Source organism: Lepidochelys kempii, chromosome 9, assembly GCF_965140285.1.
Source record: "Lepidochelys kempii isolate rLepKem1 chromosome 9, rLepKem1.hap1, whole genome shotgun sequence".
In the NCBI taxonomy this organism is placed as follows: domain Eukaryota; kingdom Metazoa; phylum Chordata; order Testudines; family Cheloniidae; genus Lepidochelys; species Lepidochelys kempii.
In genome coordinates, this window is record NC_136388.1 from 97,791,593 (window position 1) to 97,811,159 (window position 19,567).

At 44.1% G+C, this 19,567-nt stretch overlaps 2 protein-coding genes across 15 annotated transcripts in view; one reads left to right on the forward strand and one right to left on the reverse strand.

Moving 5' to 3' along the window:
- ADGRG4 (adhesion G protein-coupled receptor G4) overlaps positions 1–15,740 on the reverse strand; it is a 34,235-nt gene extending 18,495 nt beyond the window's left edge. The window contains exons 1-6 of one of the 6 annotated variants that reach the window (XM_078854275.1): positions 15,654–15,740; positions 9,516–9,730; positions 6,500–6,665; positions 3,708–3,856; positions 2,667–2,789; positions 1,133–1,178 (exon numbers count right to left, since the gene is read on the reverse strand). In XM_078854275.1, coding sequence (XP_078710401.1) covers positions 1,133–1,166 — 34 coding nt within the window. In that variant the 5' untranslated portion in view covers positions 1,167–1,178; positions 2,667–2,789; positions 3,708–3,856; ... (1 more) ...; positions 9,516–9,730; positions 15,654–15,740. Of the gene's footprint in view, positions 1–1,132; positions 1,179–2,647; positions 2,790–3,707; positions 3,857–6,499; positions 6,666–9,515; positions 9,731–11,124; positions 11,201–15,653 lie in introns of those variants that run through there. The other 5 variants (XM_078854274.1, XM_078854276.1, XM_078854279.1 and 2 more) reach the window with 5 other exon arrangements.
- The window catches only part of MAP7D3 (MAP7 domain containing 3), a 165,797-nt gene that overhangs the window by 2,069 nt on the left and 144,161 nt on the right, over positions 1–19,567 (forward strand). The gene's annotated exons all lie outside the window — the stretch shown is intronic.

Sequence of the window (19,567 nt, forward strand, 5' to 3'; positions counted from 1 at the left end):
TGAAGATGATTATAATAATACTCTGTGTGTCTAAAGCACTTTCTAGCCGAATATCTTATTGCTCCTTAACAACCATTAATAAATACTGTCTCACAACACCACTGTGAGGGAGGAAATTGTTATCTCCATTTACAAGTGGATGAGTGTCAGAATCAGGAACAGAAAACCCAGGTCTGTTGGTCTTATGCATTTATAATACAGTGATTACTATCATATCTATATCCTGACTCCCAATCTTATGCCTAGCCTGCCCATAGGGGGTTTATTATTCATATCTGCTAATCAGACCTACTTATTAAACAGTTGAAACTTAAATTAATCAAATCAGTGTTACTCTTAAGTAAATTCAGTTTTAGATTTACTTTTACTCTGCTTTTAGCTTAGTTTTACTCTTCACCATTTGTGTTGATGCCTCATTACAAGTACTGCTAGATGACCATCCCTCAGAAATAACACTGACTATATTGGTTGTCATAGAATGGCTGGCCCTTTGAGGGAAGATGGAACCCAGCCCATCTGTGACAAGCATAACCTGCCTCCCCAGGTGCAGAAAATTGGTAACTGATAAAGGAGAGGATTGAATAAAAAGAGTCCAGAAAAGGCAGATGCCTGTCACAGTCCCTAGGGAAGGGAGTTACTGAAAGAAGCTGCTGGGGAAAAGAAGTCTATGAGCCACAGTCCCAGGAAGAAGGACTGTGACATCCTAGATTTGAGTGGTGAGTTATGGATTGGGGAGGCCCCGAACATAAAGCCACAGTCCCAGGAAGGTGGACTGTGCAACCCTCACCCTGAGGGGTGAGCCGAAATGAATGTTTGTGGATGCTAAATTATACGGAATAAGTTAGACCCTAGAAGAGGAGGAACTATTGTTTCAAAGAGCTTGGCTGTGACTGAATTATTCTTGGGGCACTCAGAGAAACTGAGGCAGGGTGCCTGTGGGCCACCCCAGGCTGTGCGGGGGAGACTTGGGATGGCATGTGCACAATGGTGTAGACTTCAGTAAGAAGCACCTATCCTGGATGCACTTGACCTGAACTACAGACATCAGTGTTTGTAATGGCACATTAGGTAGCCAAGGGCATCATCAGGATGGTGATGGCTAAAATATGGCAACCTTGTAAATAGTACTTACTGTTCTTTGTAAAGTCCCAAAACACACAGTGCATTGTAGCATTGTTCTGAAAGAAAGGAAAGTGAGTGCTGTGACATTGCTGCACACTCCCTTTAATGTTTGCTCTTTAACTCTGACTGTATGAGAAGTGATCAATCCTAATTTGTTTTCCACTCTGAGGGGCAAAAACTGGGTTTGGCAAAGACTTCTGCAGAGGTTGTTTGTTTCAAAAACAGCTACATGGCCAGTTGGAGTACAAGCTTCCGCCATGTTGCCCTCTCAATGTGTCTCAAGTCTGACCTAAGTAGCCCATCTAGAAATAAAAGTGGAGTTCAGTCTGTTCTCATTCACACCTGGGTCTCTGCTGAGACCATAAGCAAGGTTCCCAAATGTGCTGGTGGTTTTTGGGATGTGCACTCCTGTCCACTGAGAGCTGGACTTAAGAATACCAGCAATCTCACATGTGCCATCAAAAAGCTCTCAGGTGGTAACAACTTTTACTGCCTACCTGGGCTAGATTAGAAGGGGCATCCTAGAGATCAGTGGTTTTCCCATTACCACTTTCCTAGATCATCCCAACCTCCCATCAGTATGTTTATCTTATTCCGTAAGAGTTGGGCTATGTCTACACTATGGACCTTACAGCGGCACAACAGCACCTGGACCAGTAGACCATCTTGGTCACACATTTGCTGTGAAACCTTTTAGGCAAGTCACCTAGCTATTCTGTGTCGCAGCTTCCCATCTGTCAAGTGAGGAGGATGATACCCACCCACCCTAGGGAAGTCCATGGAGAGGTATGAATGGAAAGCGCAATATAAGTATTACATAATATTACCAAAGCTTTGTGCAGGAGGAGGGGGTGAATTTCACCCTAAATGTTAATATGCAGTATTTCTAGGTAGCACCTGAAGGCTGTAAGAAGAAACAAAGTGCTTTCCTCTGCCTTTCTGCCCTTACAATACTCCAAAAAGTTGTTTCTGATTAATACGATCTGCAATAAAAAGCAGGCTCCTCTCTGAAACTCTGTATGTTTTCATGTACTCTTTGTAACAAAAGGACACAACTAAATTTTAGCCAAGGGCCTACTGATTGAAAAGTGCAGTCAGTATACCGTGGGCCACTTCTGCAGATCAAGTCATATTTCTGCATGCCAGCACCCAGACTGGGTGTAGCATTTTTGTGTTTATGTTGCTGTCTCTTTGCACTAAGTGCTGAATTATAGTTTCTTAATCTTAATTAATAGGCGGGGGGGGGGGGGAGAAATCAACTTGTGTTGGTTTCCCTGAGATCAAGGGAAAAGAGTGAGTGCCCCTTACTGCCAGCTAGAGATTTGGTAAGGGAATGCATGCTTAGGTAACTTGTGTGAATTAGACAGACCGCCTGAAATCCATTTGAACTGTTCATCTTGCAGTTGCCCTGCAGCATGCAAAGATTAGTTCAGTAGGAGGAATGTTTCAAGTGGACAACAAGACAGGAAATCCTATTTTAAGGATGAACAGAGATTAAATTGAATTTAATTGAAAAGGCTTGTGATTAAATAAAAATGCTATACTTTATTTGGTTTTATATGCTGTAGAAGAATATTCACTGGCTCACTGAGGTTGTGAATTGATACATTTTCAATGCTGGCACTCACAACATCGGTGTTCAACACTTCATTCCTGCGACTGCTATCCTGTAATGGAAATGTACAGAAAATAAGAGTTCAGGCTACTAGGATTCCAACTGTTTGCTGTCTGATTTGTTTGAAAACTGTGTTTATTAGAATCAATGAGAGGACACCTGGGAATACCTGATTTAATTCAGATTCCCGCTATTTATTTAGGAAATGTAGTTAGTGGGAAATTCAGAGACAAACTCTCTTCTAATTAGCTAAAGTGAAACATAGCTGCAACCATATTGACTGGACCAGAAGAGTTTCACAACCATTTCCCTACAACAAGGTAGTCTGTGGCATATCACTTAAAATGTTAGACATGAAGCCCAAAAGATTGAGAACCCTTCAAGCCAGAGACAATGTCTTCTTGTATGTGCAGAAGCAACACTTTGTACACTGAGTGCTACCATAATATAAATTGAAATAATATCCAGGCTTTCTAGTGTGCCCATCTTTATAGTATCTGGAGTGCAACAAAATTCCAAAAAGTAACAGAACAGTCTGCAAGACTGCATATCATTGTTGCTGTTATTTTTAAGGATAATTTGACAGGTATTATGCATGTTCTGTAAGAAACAGTAAATTTATACTGAAGGAGAGAGATTAGGTTGTGTTCTGATTATTTTGTGAAATAAAAGAGTTGGGATAACGCCAAATAGGCAAGATGAAAATTACTCAAATCTCTGTAGACAGTGATCAGAGAAGCCTAGAAACACAGAAGGCCAGTTGGGCCATCCAGTATGCTCCCCACAGATGCAAGGTTGTACCTTACCCCACATTTATTATTACAGGGTCCACTCTAGTTTTAATTGTGCCCAGCAATGCAGCTTCCTCTAGCTAATAGATAACTCTGCCAGGATCCTTTCCCTGCACAGTTTAGGAGAAGCAGTTTATCTAAATACTATTAGGCTAGTGTTCGCTAATGACAATATTTACCACAAAGAGCGACGTTTTCCAAAAAAATTAAACTGAATCTTTGAATGATATTCTGGATCTAAAGATTGGCTCCCCAAGTAGCTCCTCAGTAATCTTGGCAAAAACACAGCAGCCCAGGCCTTTTTAAAAGGTTCTTCACGTATATCAGTCTGTATGAAAGAGATAAAATGCTCAGAGATATGTCTGCCTCAGGCCTAATACACAGTAATATCCCTAGGTACTAGCTTCTTGGGGTGGGCGGGGGGGGGCGGAATTTCCCTTTCAATTTGTTTTCTTTGTGAATGTTTTATTCCGTCTGGAAAAAAGTGTCCCTGCAATCAAAGATAAAGGTGAACGGCTGTTTCCTTCCTGTACCCCACCCAATAGTGGGATTGGGTCAATAACAGACATAAGATGGGAATGTTTTACAAATACAGGGCCATCATGATGGGGTATTTAAACCTCCCATTGGTTATCCCGGATTAACAGAATCCTGAGCCTAATTAGGCTGCTGGCTGGTATCTGGAGGGGTGATAGGCATAATTGATCAAACCCAGCTGGGTCTTCATAAAGGAAGGAGCATAGGGCAGTAGGACAAGGGCAAGACCCAGGAGACAGGTAGCTGGCTGTCTTGTGGGTTAAAGGCTGAAAGAAACAAGAAACTAGAACTGGAGGGTCCAAAGCTAGAACGGAGGCTTGGGCCAGACATAAGTTTTCCTGAAAGCAGTGATGCCAAAGGTTGTTTGGACTGAAATATGAGGGGCAATAGAGAAGAGCTCTGTAGGTATTCTATGGGCATGAGCAAATGGCATTTTGTGGAAGATGTGGGAGTGGGTCAAGCTCCTGGGGTTGACCCTTTCACAAGGGTAGGAGCTAGACCTCTTGGGAGCAACCTTGGAAGGTGTTGCTTGTTACAAAGAGCCCAGGAAGGGGCTGGGGGAAAGGCCTGAGGAAAGACACTTGGTGGGAAGGAGTCCAGAGAGGCAACAGCAGGAAGTCTGATGAAACAGACTTCGGTTGTTTGTCCAAGGTCCCTGGACTGTAACCCAGTGTAGAGGATGGGCCTGTGTTCCCCTGCCACTTACTGGGAAGGTGGTGTGAAGCCTCTCAATGGAAGGAGGAAAAAAAGATAATTCAGAGCCCAGAGAGAGGGTTGTAAGAACCAATGGGTCCACTTGACACAAGGTCCTGGAATTATTTGTTGGACTTACTTTGTTACCCTGAAATGTTTGGAATGAAAGCATGACCTGGCTGAGTTGTGAGAAGAGGTGGAACAACACAGGTGTGGAGTGACCAGCAGCAGTGGGTGGTAAAGATGGAGATTCTGCTGTGCCAAGAGGGGGGCATGCCTGTGGTGAGCAAACACTTCAACAACCAGATACTCTTAACTGTGCAGGAGCAGGGAGCACAAATGCAGCAGTTCCAGGCAAAATAGGTCACCAGTGCTATGCAGGAACATGTGGCTCCAGATCAGTCTGTCACTCTGTAAAACGATGGGTGGTTTCACCAGCCAGGAAGGAACTCCAAGCATTCGTTCTGATAAGACCTCTTCGTTGGGGGCTTGTTTTATTATCCACAAAACAAAAGCAAGCTAACTGAAAATCACTCAGCATTAATCATCAGAAGTGTTCCCTGCTCTAGCCAGCCATGGAAGTATACACCCTTCTCCTTGGTTTCCCTTCCTCTTATACTCTGCACCAAACAGCTGTGACCAGCTGGGAGCCTCTTAACTCTTTACAGGCTGTAACAGCACTTTTACCTTGTTACATGCTTCCTTACAGGCAGTTAATGATAGATCTCAAAGGGTTTATGGTTTGAGTACATATAAGGCTTATCTGAACTATCCTCTTTGCTCCACTTTTCTAACACAATTTCTGGCATTTCTGGTTCTGTCTCTGACTGTAAGTGAAGTAACTTCTCCAGGCACTTCAGAACCTCAAATTTTGTGAGTATGATTCTACAAAGAGTGAAGATTCTGATGCACATAAGGTTTTAGGGTGGGGCCGTTAGTGCTTGAGATCTAAAGATGAAAAGTGCTATACAGTACAAGAGCTAGGCACTGTTTATTGTTTTTCCCCAGGCCAATTTGCCCATCACTGTCATGGACTGGAAACAAAACACAAGGGAGGAAAAAATTCTTTTTTAAGAGCTAATTAAAAAATTAGGCGGGACAATGGGGGGTGTTTGGATGTGAATATGGATTCAGTTTAGGCTGTAGTTTAGGGTTCATGTAGAGCCAGGGCTGGTTTTGTGTTTGGATTCTTTGGTATTGAAATCTTGAAAGGCATTTTTGTGGTACGTTTTTTGTCTTCCCACTGCCCTCCACAAGGACACACACGTCATGATCAACTGATTAAATAAGATTCCTACAACTTTGAACTGTGGAAATCTTGTTCTTGTAGTAGTTCTGACCTATCTCGACTGGAACCATTAAACCCAACTCTCCCAGTATAGAATCCGTCCTAGCACCAAAGCCAAAGGGCAGACTTAGAATTTGAACTGAAAAGGGATCAGATTTGATATTCAGGTGTAATAGATATAGTAGATAAAACTGAACTATTTCTCTAGTCATTACATCATATTAAGGAAAAGAGGTTTGAGGGGGATGATGGAGAGAATGGGATTGTGGCAAGAACTCTAAACCAGTACTTTCTTTGGTCAATTCACAGAAATATGGGCTAGAGCCTCAGTATGTGTTGATTTAAATAATTAAGCCAAATTACTAGTTGAGGATTGGTGTCTGATTGCAGGTAGGTTTATTCATGTCTCTTCATTCCATCATGCAAGAACATGAGCTAAAGCTTTCATCTCACCGTGGGATCAATGCCTTTCTCATATGAGGTAACACCAAAGGCTGCTCCTTGGAAACCACTGGGATCTGGACATATCAGAGCCAAAGCCAGTACAGCCAATACTATTGATTCATTTCTCCCAGTATAAGGCATCTTGAAACCTCTCTCTTCAGTAGTCCTTAACTTTCTTTATAAAGTGTAACAAGAAAAAGACATCTTGAAATGTTTCTATTACCATGATATTTCTGATTATCAGAAGTATTGACTAAACACTCTGTTCTGTCCCCTGGATGACTGTGTGGCAGGCATGAACGTTCAATGGAAAACAGGACCAAAACCTGCTGTTTCCATTCAGGCAAAATTCCCATTGAAATCCAGTGGTAGCTTTGCCTGAATAAGGATTGTAGGCTCAGACCTACTATCCACAGCATCACCCTATTATAGCATTGTATTGGCAATGTTTATGGTTATTAAAGAAAATAAAGCCAACTCCATTTCTCATTTGGAAGACCTGAGGTCAAAGTACATGTCATTTATCTTCCTAGCCTTGGTAGAGATTTGTTAACCAGTAGGAGGCTGTAGAGTGGGAAAATGTATGCTAAGACTGCAATGGTTGTGGATGGAAACCTTAATAAGACTTCTTGATCTGGCCCTGATTTCCAAGTTGCCATTGGGAGAGAACCTGCTTGACGTATACTTTGTCAGGACAAGTGAATGAGGATCCACAATAGGATTCCTTCAGATTATAGACTGCCCAGAGCTGTGAAGCCTTTGAACTTCACCAAAACATCTCAAGCCAAGATTTCAGTCCAGGGCCATCTCTGGGTTACAGGGTGATTTGGTCAGTCTTAAAGTTTTGTTCCCCATGTAGGTACTTATAATGAGCTCTTCAATCTAGCAAAGGCATAATGAGATCCAATGTCTGGAAGTTGAAGCTACACAAGTTCTGCTTAGAAATAAGGTTGGATTGGGTTTTTTTAAACCATTAGGGTAACTAACCTTTGGAAAAGAAATGCTCAAAGCTACTCTGAATAGGACTTCCCTGAATTAATTCCTGTGGCCTGTTATATAGGAGGTCAAACTAGATTATCACAATGGTCCTACCTGGCTTTATAATCTGTATCTGTTAACGTAATACAGATTCTTATAGATCCCCTTAGAAGCAGGTGCTTCTGAGGATTTATCACAATAATCCTCTCCTTAAAGCCAGAAGGATCAATGTGTCCCTGCTATGGACTCTCTATGTTCTTTAAATAACAAGGTTGTAACTTCTTAAATTCTTCAAAACTCAAATAGTTCTAAAATAACAGATTGGGGGGAGGGAGGTTCTGCCCCCTAGATAACTTCTAAATTATTATCTCTGCTTGGTAGTGTGGTGGCACCTAGACTCCCCAGTCAGGATCAGGGCCCCAGGGAACACCTGTAAGAGACAACGGTCCCTGCCCCGACAAGCTCACACTCTACCGAGGAGTTCGGTACAAAGTTTTCACCAGTATTTCTCTTTTTTTGTAATTGAGAAACACATTTTTAAAAAGCGGGGGTGGTTCTGTACTGCCAGCAGGCATACCGCCCACACTGCAGCGAGAGACTCTCTTGTGAGAGAATATTGCCAAGAGGCTTATGATGACACTGAGAAGTGTCATCTGGCATATTATTTAAACTATTTTTGGCATATTTTTTGCCTGTTTAGAAAGACCACACACACACACTTGCCCAGCTCTTTGCAGTAGGCAATTTTATACACTTCCTCCAAGAGACAGACATATGGACTGACTTTAAATTGAAAGCTTCATTTTGCTTGGAAACTCTTTCAAAAATGTTGATGAAAGCAAAACATCATGTGAAACTGAGAAACTTGCAAACTATGGCAGTCTGCAAAGTCAGAGCTGGAGAGAGAACTTTTTAAGTAACTGTATCTAGTGCTGATGACTGACATGATCATTTACCAGCCTTGGCAAGGGGCACTTCCAATTGACACAGGCAAACACTTCCAAAATAAGTGTCTGAAGTTAAGTTCCCCCAGCCCCACATTTCAGGTCTCAGTTAAGAAAAGTGATTTTTTTCAAAAGTACTGAGCGACGTGGACTTCAGTGGGGGGAGCTGCTGCCTGCCCAGCACTCTTGAAAATCCCACCACTTATTTAGGAGCCTAAATACAGAGTTGGGAACCTAACATAAGGCACTTATGTATGAAAATCTTAGTCACAATAATATAGTAGAGATGGCAGGAGTGGTTCTCTTTGCCCCCAAGTGGGAGAGTGTCCATCTGTCTGACTCTCTCTGCCCCCAATCAGTAGTTATACACAGTGGAACAGCTTCAAATGCAGAGATTGAGGGAGACCCACATCTGAGTATCCCACGGTTCAGGGGTTAGAGTACCCTCCTGGGAGGTGTCTGTTCAAATCCTTTCAGCCCCTTAGGCAGAGGGGGGAATTGAACCTGGGTGTCCCACCTCCCAGGGGTGTATGCCAACCACTGGGCTAAAAGACATAAAGTGGTCAGCAACCACATCACTGCCTCCTCTGGCCAGATCTTGAATGGTAGGGGGTTCTGAGCACCCCTACTAGATTGGGCCTACCAGGAAAAATAGATGCACCTCCATCTATCTTCCCCCAGGTTATGGCTCTCACTGGGGCTTAGGCAGGAGATGTGTCTGGACACCAAGAATGCAGGGCACATGACCAGAGGCAGAAACATAGGCATTTGGGGAACTCTTACAGCAAATATCTAGGCACTAAGTAAGTTAACTGGCAGCTGCGCAGGGGGGTTGTAGATCACAGTGGTGCCTACAATAGGACTTAAGTGCCTAACAAATTTATTTGAGCATAAGCTTTTGTGAGATGCATCTGTTGAAGTGAGCTGTAGCTCACGAAAGCTTATGCTCAAATAAATGTTAGTCTCTAAGGTGCCACAAGTACTCTTCTTTTTGCAGATACAGACTGACACGGCTGCTACTCTGAAACCCATTGTTTAAAGAAGCTATTCCTTAGTGATTTCTTTAACTTCTGTACAAGTGATTTAGTAGATACTTTACTTACCTATTGGTCACTGTTTGCAAGCCCTGTGTATTCTTTTCTTTCCACAAAATAGAGTTCAGTATTTTTAACGTAGTCACAGCAAGTGGCCTGCTTATCTCATCACACTTCGAAATAGCAGAGACTTTGTTTACAATAACCTCAGTTTCTACCTTATCCAATGCTGCAAAGTTTATCATCAGATTTAAAAGGTGTTCTGCAACATCCTCTGCATTTTTCTGGAATAGATTAAAAAACATAGAGGTGACTTAATGTTTTGCAATATAGCAGAGCTGAAGTGCTTACCTGGTCTTAAGAGATGCTCAGCTTGTTAAACTGATTCGGTAGCTGAAAAGACTGTTATAGATGGTGTAAATGTGCATTGATCTGGCCCCAGGTCCATAACACACACTTTTTTCACAATTATAGTTAAAAGATGCAATCACTAGATGTGCTCCAGAAACTGTTAATTTATGTAGTAATCCTAGTGCAAATAAAATAGTTTTCACTCTCAGTCCATTGTTACTAGAGTGCAAGCAGCTCTAACTTCAGATACACTTGCGAACTAAACTGCATGCATGTTGGCCAGCACATAAACCTCAAGCTATCTGTGCTTTGTATTGCATTTTATCCTTTCTAACTGCATTTGTATTGATTAACACTGGAAAATCCTGATTACTAGTCCAGTGCTAAAACTCACTTCTGCCATCTTTCATCTTTTTCATTAGTGTCTTATGGAACCTGTTCTTCATTTAAATCGATGCCACTCATTGAATGCTTAAGGTGAAAGATCAAACACACTTCTCCTGAGTTTTTTAGCTCTGTGCAATGGAAAACTATATCCCCTGGGTTTTGTGCTCTCTTCCCTTTTCTCCCCCCACCTCCTCTTATTTAACCCCTATGGAAAATGCTACTCTGGCAGGTCCTGTACACACAGATCTTACCTACCTCCCCACAAAAAGATACTGGTGCATGGGGGGAAGTACGCAAGGGGCTGAAGGGCACAGAACCCCCCACCCCAGCCAGTGGACCTGACACAAGGCAGCTCCTCCACAACTGCTCTTCCAGTCACAGGAACAGGCTTCCTCAGTAGAACAGGAGCCACCCCACTTGTGTCAAGGTTCCTCCCCCACCCTGAACTCTAGGGTACAGATGTGGGGACCTGCATGAAAGACTCCCTAAGCTTATTCTTACCAGCTTAGGTTAAAAGCTGCCACCACCGAAGTGTTACACAAAGAACAGGGGAAGTGCCCACTTGGAAACGTCTCCCCCACCCAAAATATCCCCCCAAGCACTGCACCCCCTTTCCTGGGGAAGGCTTGATAAAAATCCTCACCAATTTGCATAGGTGAACACAGACCCAAGCCCTTGGATCTTAAGAACAATGAAAAAAGCAATCAGATTCTTAAAAAGAATTTTAATAGAAGAAAAAGTAAAAAGAATCACCTCTGTAAAATCAGGATGGTAAATACCTTACAGGGTAATCAGATTCAAAACATAGAGAATCCCTCTAGGCAAAACCTTAAGTTACAAAAAGACACACACAGGAATCTACATTCCATTCAGCACAGCTTAATTTTCTCAGCCATTTAAAGGAATCAGAATCTAACGCATATCTAGCTAGATTACTTACTAAGTTCTAAGATTCCATTCCTGTTCTGTCCCTGGCAAAAGCATCACCCAGACAGAGAGAGAGAGCGAGGCTTTGTTTTTCCCTTCCCCCAGCTTTTGAAAGAATCTTGTCTCCTCATTGGTCATTCTGGTCAGGTGCCAGCGAGGTTATCCTAGCTTCTTAACCCTTTACAGGTGAAAGGGTTTTTCCTCTGGCCAGGAGGGATTTAAAGGTGTTTACCCTTCCCTTCATATTTATGACAACTTGGTTTGTAGCCATTTTGTGTGTAATCATGAACCCACTGGCTATGCCCCCAACCCCCACCCCTGTGCTGATCAGTGGGGAGCTGGTATGGAGCCCTCCTCTGCTCTATTCAAAGTTGCTTAGTCCTCATCCCCCTATGCCCCAGGGTAACATGGTGCCCAGCTATGATGGTTTACTGAGCTGGAGGCCTTCGAGACCCATATGGAGCTAGGTTGAGTTCATGCTTTATGAATGACATACAGGATGAGTCTGCCTGTACCATGGAGACTTTGAACCTTGGGAGCTGAGGTTTGTTCTTCTCTCATTAATGCACATAGTGCTTCCAGCCTAGTGTGAAATTAGTGCTTTTAAAAAGAGAAATAAATCAGGTGTCAACAAACTCACTCCTTTAGCGCAAAGTCTGCGAATCTCAGGTTGTGTTTCCAGGAGAGAGAAATGCAGTTCTTCTTCAAGTGATTGTTCATGTCCATTCCAAGCAGCTGTGTGCGTGCCGCATGCATGCCAGCCGGAAGATTTTTCCCAAGCAGTGTCAGTAGGGTCGGGCTGGGCGCCCAATATCGGGCTCCACTGACACCCCCCCCCCAATCCCTTCAGTTCCTTCTTACCGCCCGTGACGGCTAGCTGGAACTTTGCTCGCTCTTGCAGCAAGCGCCTTAGCAGTGTCTTTGCTCTTACTGTAAATAGTTTTTTCTCTATAGTTAGTTAGCAGTGTTTGGTAGATAGTTAGTTTCCCCTCCGGGGGTATGCCCAGGTCTCCGGGGTTTAAACTCTGAGTGTCCTGTGGCACGTTTATGCCCAAGTGTGATCCTCACTCGTCCTGCCTGTGGTGCCTTGATGAGACTCACCAAAAGGACAAGTGCTGCATTTGCAAGGGTTTCCGCCCAAGAACCCTTAAGGACAGAGAACAGAGACTGAAACTCCCGCTCATGGAGGCGGCTCTGAGACTGCAATCCAACACGGGACCCAGCGACCCAGCACTGAGCACGTCCTCTTTGGTGCGCAGTGCTCCGGCGCCAACGCTGTGCAAAATGGGCCAGACTAAGGACTCAAAAGCCCACCGGCACCGCCACTATTCATAGGGCGTCGGCATCAGTTTGGCACCATTCTCCATCTCTGGTGCCAGTAAAGAAGAGGCTGGCGAGGGACCAGTCACCCCCCCGAAGCCTTAGGGGCTGGTGCTGTCCGCAAGTGGCTCGGCACAGACTGCATCCACCTCGCTTCCACCCAGGGTCTCGTCGACTCCTGCCCCAGCTCGGGTCCAGTCAAGTCCGAACCCTCAGTCCCCGGACCATCTGGTGGACATACAACCACCATCAACGCCAGAGGCATTTGAGGTGGCAACGGACCTGATGCATCTCCCGGTGCCGTCCTCCTCTCAAGGGAGGGAAGAATCTCGGGCGACCGCACGGCCTCTGTTTCACTCCAGGGGCAAGCCAACCATGATGGCTCGTCTGTCTCCATCTCCGGCACCACCCGCACAGACGCAGGAAGCGTGCCGCTCCCCGGAGTCAAGTCGTAGTTCACTGGCAACCCAGGGGACTGCTCCTCCGTGGTCGTCTTATTCGGAGAGCTCGGAGTCAGAGGTAGACTCGGCTCGATCTAGCAGATCGCACAGCAGACAATCCCAGTCCCGGTGCAGTCACCAACCATACCCAGCACTGTGGCAACAACAGTGGCAACCACCTGCTTCATGGCCCTTCTGCACACCCTGGGCGTACCATCAGAGCCAGGGTCAAGTCCGTGGTCCACGCTCCAGAATGGCGTCTGTGTCCTTGGCATCATTTGTGCCACAGTCAGCACCGGCACCACCGATGACGGCACCGCCCTCGACCAGAGTGGCCCCGTCCACTCACATGGTTTCGGCACCAAAGCCTCAGCCAACCCCGGCACCGGCGGAAGCCTCAGCTCTGTCCCTACCGACCTCGACAGTCTTGGTCCCACCGGTTTTATCTGTCCCGGCACCGACTGCGATGCAGAATTCTTCATCGGTGCCGGTTCCACAGACCGAGTACTGCATGCCAAGGGACCCCGGGGCTGGGGGGGCTGAAGGCAGTGAAGTGGGTCCACCTCCAATTCTTCTATTCCTCGTCTTCACGCAACGAAGTGGTCGCGGGGACTTCGACGGCTCCAGCTTTGGAGGTAAAAGGGAGTCTTCACTGGCTTCCAGCTTAACTAGGACCCATTAAAAATCTGGATATTTTCTCGCTGGAACAAAGCTATAATGTTTGCCTCTCCTGTTGTCTTGATATAAGAAAGTTCTGCCTAAATTTTCGTTTGCCTTCTGTTTCCCCTGAGACTTTTTTTTCTCAGGGCAGGTGCTGGGTTAAAAACATAAGAATGGCCATACTGGGTCAGACCAAAGGTCCATCTAGCCCAGTATCCTGTCTTCCGACAATGGCTAATGCCAGGTGCCCCTGAAGGAATGAACAGAACAGGTAATCAAGTGATCTCGGATGCCCATTCCCAGTTTCTGGCAAACACAGGCACCATCCCTGCCCTTCCTGTTTAATAGCCATTAATGGAACTATCCTCCATGAATTTATCTAGTTCAGGGTTTGTGTGTGTTTTAACCCTGTTAGTCTTTGTCTTCACAACATCCTCTGGCAAAGAGTTCCACAGGTTGACTGCATTGTGTGAAGAAATATTTCCTTTTGTTTGTGTGGTTTTTTTTAAACCTGCTGCTTATTAATTTCATTTGGTGACCCCTAGTTCTTGTGTTTATGAGAGAGTAAATAACACTTCCTTATTTACTTCCCCTTTCAATGTGCCCTCTACCATGTGGAGGGTGAAGTTACCACAGGAATCAATAATAGGGTTACTTTGCTCATTACTTTTCCCTTACCTGACCCATAATTTTTTACCAAAGTAGGTGGCTGTTCATTACCTAATCAGTGCCTTTTCCACAAGGACTGCTTTCCCTGTAACTCCTCTTGTGTGTTAGTCTTGTTTATGAATGGTGTCAAATGTGTGTTTTTTAAATACAGTACATTATGTTCCTTGCTTATCTCTTGCCTACTTCTGTATTTTTTTTTAAAGGTTGACAGGGAGTATATCCAAGTCAATAAAACAAATCAAATAAATGTGGGCCTGTTCCAGTACCATCAATAGAGACATCAATAGAGACCCATGGTCTGTCAATGGCTTTGGATCAGATCTCTGGGGATCAAATATTATTTTCTGCTTTAAACTTATCTACAGATAAGTTTTTGGCAATCATCATAAAAACTGTGACCTAGAACAACATGTATGCAGGAGGTGATTTATAAAGAGGGCAGTTATAGCTGACCATGAGTGAATTCATTTATTTTTATAAGCTTCCTTAAGATACATGGTGTAATAGCCAGCAAAGAGGTACAGGTAAATTTATCACAAAGAATCGGTGTCTTGCTCAAGGTCACCCAGATAGTAACAGTCGGGGATCCTGGTTCCCAGTGCTGTGCTATCACCATTCCTCTTTTCTTTAAAAAAACCCCAAAAAACCCCACTACATTAGATATGGTCATTCAGTCACTATACAGCAAGAGTTAAGCACATCATGGAGAACTCAAATGAAATCCACAAACCAGGATTTTTAGTATTGAATCCATGTTGTGGTACAACCTCCAGTTCTTTCCACCTCTAAACAGTGTATTTTCATGAGATGCAGAATGGAACTGGGGAGACGGGGAACCTTCTCTTAGTGATGCTAAGGGCTTTGCCTTCTGTGGTGTGTTTTGGGACTTGATTTTTTGCATCAGCACTAGCTCCAGCAATCAGGAGATTTGTTTCTAGCAAAGGATCAGAGCTGCCATGCTTGGAGCCATACCACATATGCACTTTTCCTGCATTTCAGAAATGTCCAGACCCAGGACTCTAGTTTAGGTCTGTCTCCACTTGTCCAGAAGTAGAGTGCATAGTAAAATATAACAGGCCAAATTCAGACACAGGGTAAGCAGGTGACTTAAGTGATGTCGAAGCCATGTATACCTCATTTTCTGTAAGTAACCATTGGAACAGATTACTAAGGGCTGTGAGTGATAAATTTTCCATCCCCTGGAGTCTTTACATCAAGCCTGGATATCTTTGAGAGAAATCTTCTAGTTAAGCTGCAAGTTATTGGTCTTGATGCAAGAATCATTAGGTAAAATTCTATGGCCTGATTCATGCATGACGTCAGGTTTGATCATAAGTCGCTTTTGTCCTTGGAATCTGACTCTATACCAACTTTGAGTTTGGGCCAGCCTTCATGAAACTCATGTTTTTTAAGTCTGGCAACAAATATTAGAACTTAATATATAAAATATTACCAATTGCACTGACAATCACATCTTCAGGTTCCACGGATATGGACAAAGGCCCCGCTTCATACTTCACCTGCTACTGTTTTATCATAATAATCAAGCATTCTTGTGACTGAGTGGATGTGGCTTTTATGATGGCTTTGAAGGCATAGCTACAAATAGAAAACACAATGATACATTTTTACCATCAGGCTATCCTGTAACAATCATTAACACTCAACATTATATTGAATTGCATAATTTCATTGCCTACTGTGTTTACAATGCTACAGTAATGACCAGATACTGATACTTTATGCTGAGTAGTACCTTACCATTGAAACAAGGGCCTGATTCTGGCGTGAGGTACTCCTTGTGGCATGAGAATCTGGCCCCAAATTTCAGTTTCTTGTGAAACTGTGAGCATAAGTCTCTAACTTTATCGTACACTCTTCTTTGCTACATCCCAACCAGGCAATGTTTGAGCAGTTGTTCAGAATATGGAATAAGCTAACCATGTAATTACTCTAAAGTCTAACTGTAAGCAGAATCCATAGAACCTTACATTGTCAGCCTTCAGAGTGGGGCATTCCCTGTGGCGTTGAAATGATTTGTATGGGGGCGGGGGTGTGCCAAAAGCCATTGAACAAAACTGTAAAGCCTGGATAAGATGTGTGCTGCCAGGGTATGCTGCTTCACCCCAGGCATTCCCAATTTCCCTGGCACCTAGAGCCAGACAGAATTTAGCTCTGAGGCTGGGCATAGGACCAGCCCTCAAAGCACTGCCCAGAATTCTCTGCCTCCAAGCAGCACATGTAGCTGGTTCCATTGCTCCCTTTAGAGTGTTGGTTTCCAAGTTTTTCTCCTCAAAACAGCTAAACTCAATAAATAAAACAATACCATTCTTGTGGCTTTCTGAGGATAGTTTACAGGACAGCACCTCTCCTTCCCTCACCTCTCAGAAAGGGCAGACAGAGCGGCTGCAGGACCCAGCTCCCAGTCAGTGTGTGGAAGAGGTCCATGCTGAGAGAATCAAATAGCCCATTAGAAACCTGACTACTGAGTGCTGAGTGGGTGGGATCTATGCTGAGACAGTTGAGCAGATCCTTCACTGAGACCAGGCCAGTGACAGTACCTACCACCCCATCTCCATGGTTTGCAGAACAAGCAGGAAAATTTTGCAGGAGCTTCCTGAATCTCCAGGAAAGACAGGAGTGGGATCTTGTAGCAACCTGGAAGAAGCAGTTCCTGCTCTGAGCCAGCCCACTGGAGAGGTCTATGCTAAGATGGCTGAGAAAGCTGCAAACCAACCTTCTCTCTCACAAGCTCTCTTACTTGCAAGGCCTCAGCTGCCACAAAGGGTGCCAGCTCTTGTGACCTCTTTCTCCCAATGAGCCATTTAGCTGCAGTGGCTCTGGGTCACTGACTTGTGTGCTCAGTCCCCACTCAGCCCTGACCTTACAGCAGGGACCATGGGCTGAAGTGTTTCGGATGCTTTTCCTCTTCCAGTGTCTGGGTCCCACAAGAGGTCAAGAATTAGCTACTCTTTTCCTGAAGACTATCCTTTCAATCTCCTGCTAATATGCTCTTCCCCCTCAGAGGGCCCCTCTCCCTTTCCCTCAGGGGTTGGCCCAGGGGCTGGCAAAGGGTATTGCTCACTGCCTCATCTTAAAGGGGCAACATAAAGTCTTAACCTCTCCTGAGAGCATCTCTCCTCCTAATCCTCTACAGAGAAGGAGAAATTTCTAAAGCTGGGGATTTGAGTGAGGTACCTCAGGCCCTCAACTAAGCTTTCCAGAATTAAGTATAGATGGGGTGTGACATCACAGGTGCTCATATTTTTAGAAAATTAAACACCAAAGTAACCATCTTCCATTTCCCCCCCCAAAAAAACCCACAAACCAAAGAGTTTTTGTGTGTGTGTTTCCCTCAAAAGTTCAAGAATTGTACAATTCTTCCTCCACTGGTTTGTGTATGTTTCAAATGGAGTGAGCATTTCCCCAGCAAGACCTACTTGTCTCTAAGGCCTTCGTTACTCTGCCAAAGTTAAGCCTCCTGTGGCCTCTTTAGCAGAGGGCCTAGTCATACCATGTGAGGGAGTATTGCCACCAAACATGCTGAGTGGAGAATAAGAGCATTACTCAGACCAAACCTGGCTATTACAGCCTCAGCTGGGAGAGTATTGACTGCAGTCTCTTCTTGTGCAGGCCCAGTAGTGTACAAAGCATGGTACAGCATTGAAACATCTCTTGAGCAATCACTCCTTGTTTTTTCTACACAGGGAGCAGAACTATTCTCAGTATGTCAGGGGATTCTTTGGGGTGTGTCTTAAGGATAGTTTCTTGTATAGGTTCCGCTGTCTTATGTTAAGTATCCTCATCATTCTGAAATGTCTTGCTCTACTTCGTTACAAAAGTAATATTTTAAGGAACTTAACCCCCTATAATTAGTAAGTACCTTGATCATCCTATTATTGAATCAGCACCAATATACTGTGTAAAAGTGAAGGAGGGAATTGATTTCATTATGTGCTTAAATCTAAATTCTACCAATACAATTTGTAAACACATATCCTACCTTTGTGAATTCTGCTTTTCCTCCATCTTCAGTTCACAAAATACAGAACAAAACAAGAATAAGGTTAGAATAATGCAACTGGCTTTAATGTAACTATAATGGTTTTCAATGAAAGTGAACAGTAGCTACTAACACGCTCAATGCTTTAAATGTCCATATTTGACTATTCATGTACAGTACAAGTTTGCATTTTGCAGTAGTTTTAATGGTGCATTATATTAAGATTACTATAAAAATAAGGCATGGCAGCTAGTTGCTGCTGATGTGAGGCTGCAAACGGGGACAGAAGACTGGCTCAGCTATGGATCGGAGTCAGAGTAGGAATGGCACCTTGCAACCAGCCAGAAAGAGAGAGGAGGAAAAGGGGCTTTTGAAAAACACACTGTGGATAAAACCTCATGCCTGCTCCAACGAGAACTGTTACTGTTTAGAGTCCTGGTCACAAGTCACATGGTTTTGTTTGTGTGCGCACACAAACCACATCCATGTCCTCAGGTCAAGCCCTCCCACTCTGCCTACTCCTCTTCGCACCAGTGCATTCTGGGAAAATCTGAGCAGCCATCCGATAGGACTTCAGCAGAGGGAAGACATGCTGGATAGCAGCACCAACAACTCATGGGCCAATGCACTCTGGGATGTCTTACTGCAAAGATAGGTGGAAGGACTGGACCCAAGCGTGGGTAGGAGTCCTATCAATGCAGCAGGAAAAACAGTTTGTTGAACCAGATGCAGGAGGACAGTGCTGTGCCAGCCTAAGCCCCTGCTGGAGCAAAATACTGTTGTTGTCATGGTTACTAACCACAAAATAACAATGTGTGAGGTTAAAAAAAGGGTACTTTTGGCACCTTAGAGACTAACCAATTTATTTGAGCATAAGCTTTCGTGAGCTACAGCTCACTTCATCACGAAAGCTTATGCTCAAATAAATTGGTTAGTCTCTAAGGTGCCACCAGTACTCCTTTTCTTTTTGCGAATACAGACTAACGTGGCTGTTACTCTGGAATGTGTGAGGTGCAATCACATGCTGTGTTTACAGTCAAATATCACTAACAAGTCCCAAACTCAGCTTGCTTGTCTCACTTCTAACTCCCTCCATGGGCACTTGAACCCCTGGCCTTGATATGGAAATCAGGCAGGGATACCTAGAGTGTAAAATCACACTGTAGCCTGCCGGGCTTTCCCCAGAAGGCTAGCAGGTATTTTGCAAAATGGTTGGAGCTGATCTTTAGAGGTTCTACCATCCCTACGCGGAGTAGTCACACTACATTTTAATGTACAGTATCTGTGTTTCTACCTTTCAGAATGCAACTAAAATATTGTATAAGCAAAAGGTAAGAGGAAAATGATTTCTTGGTTATCCTAGG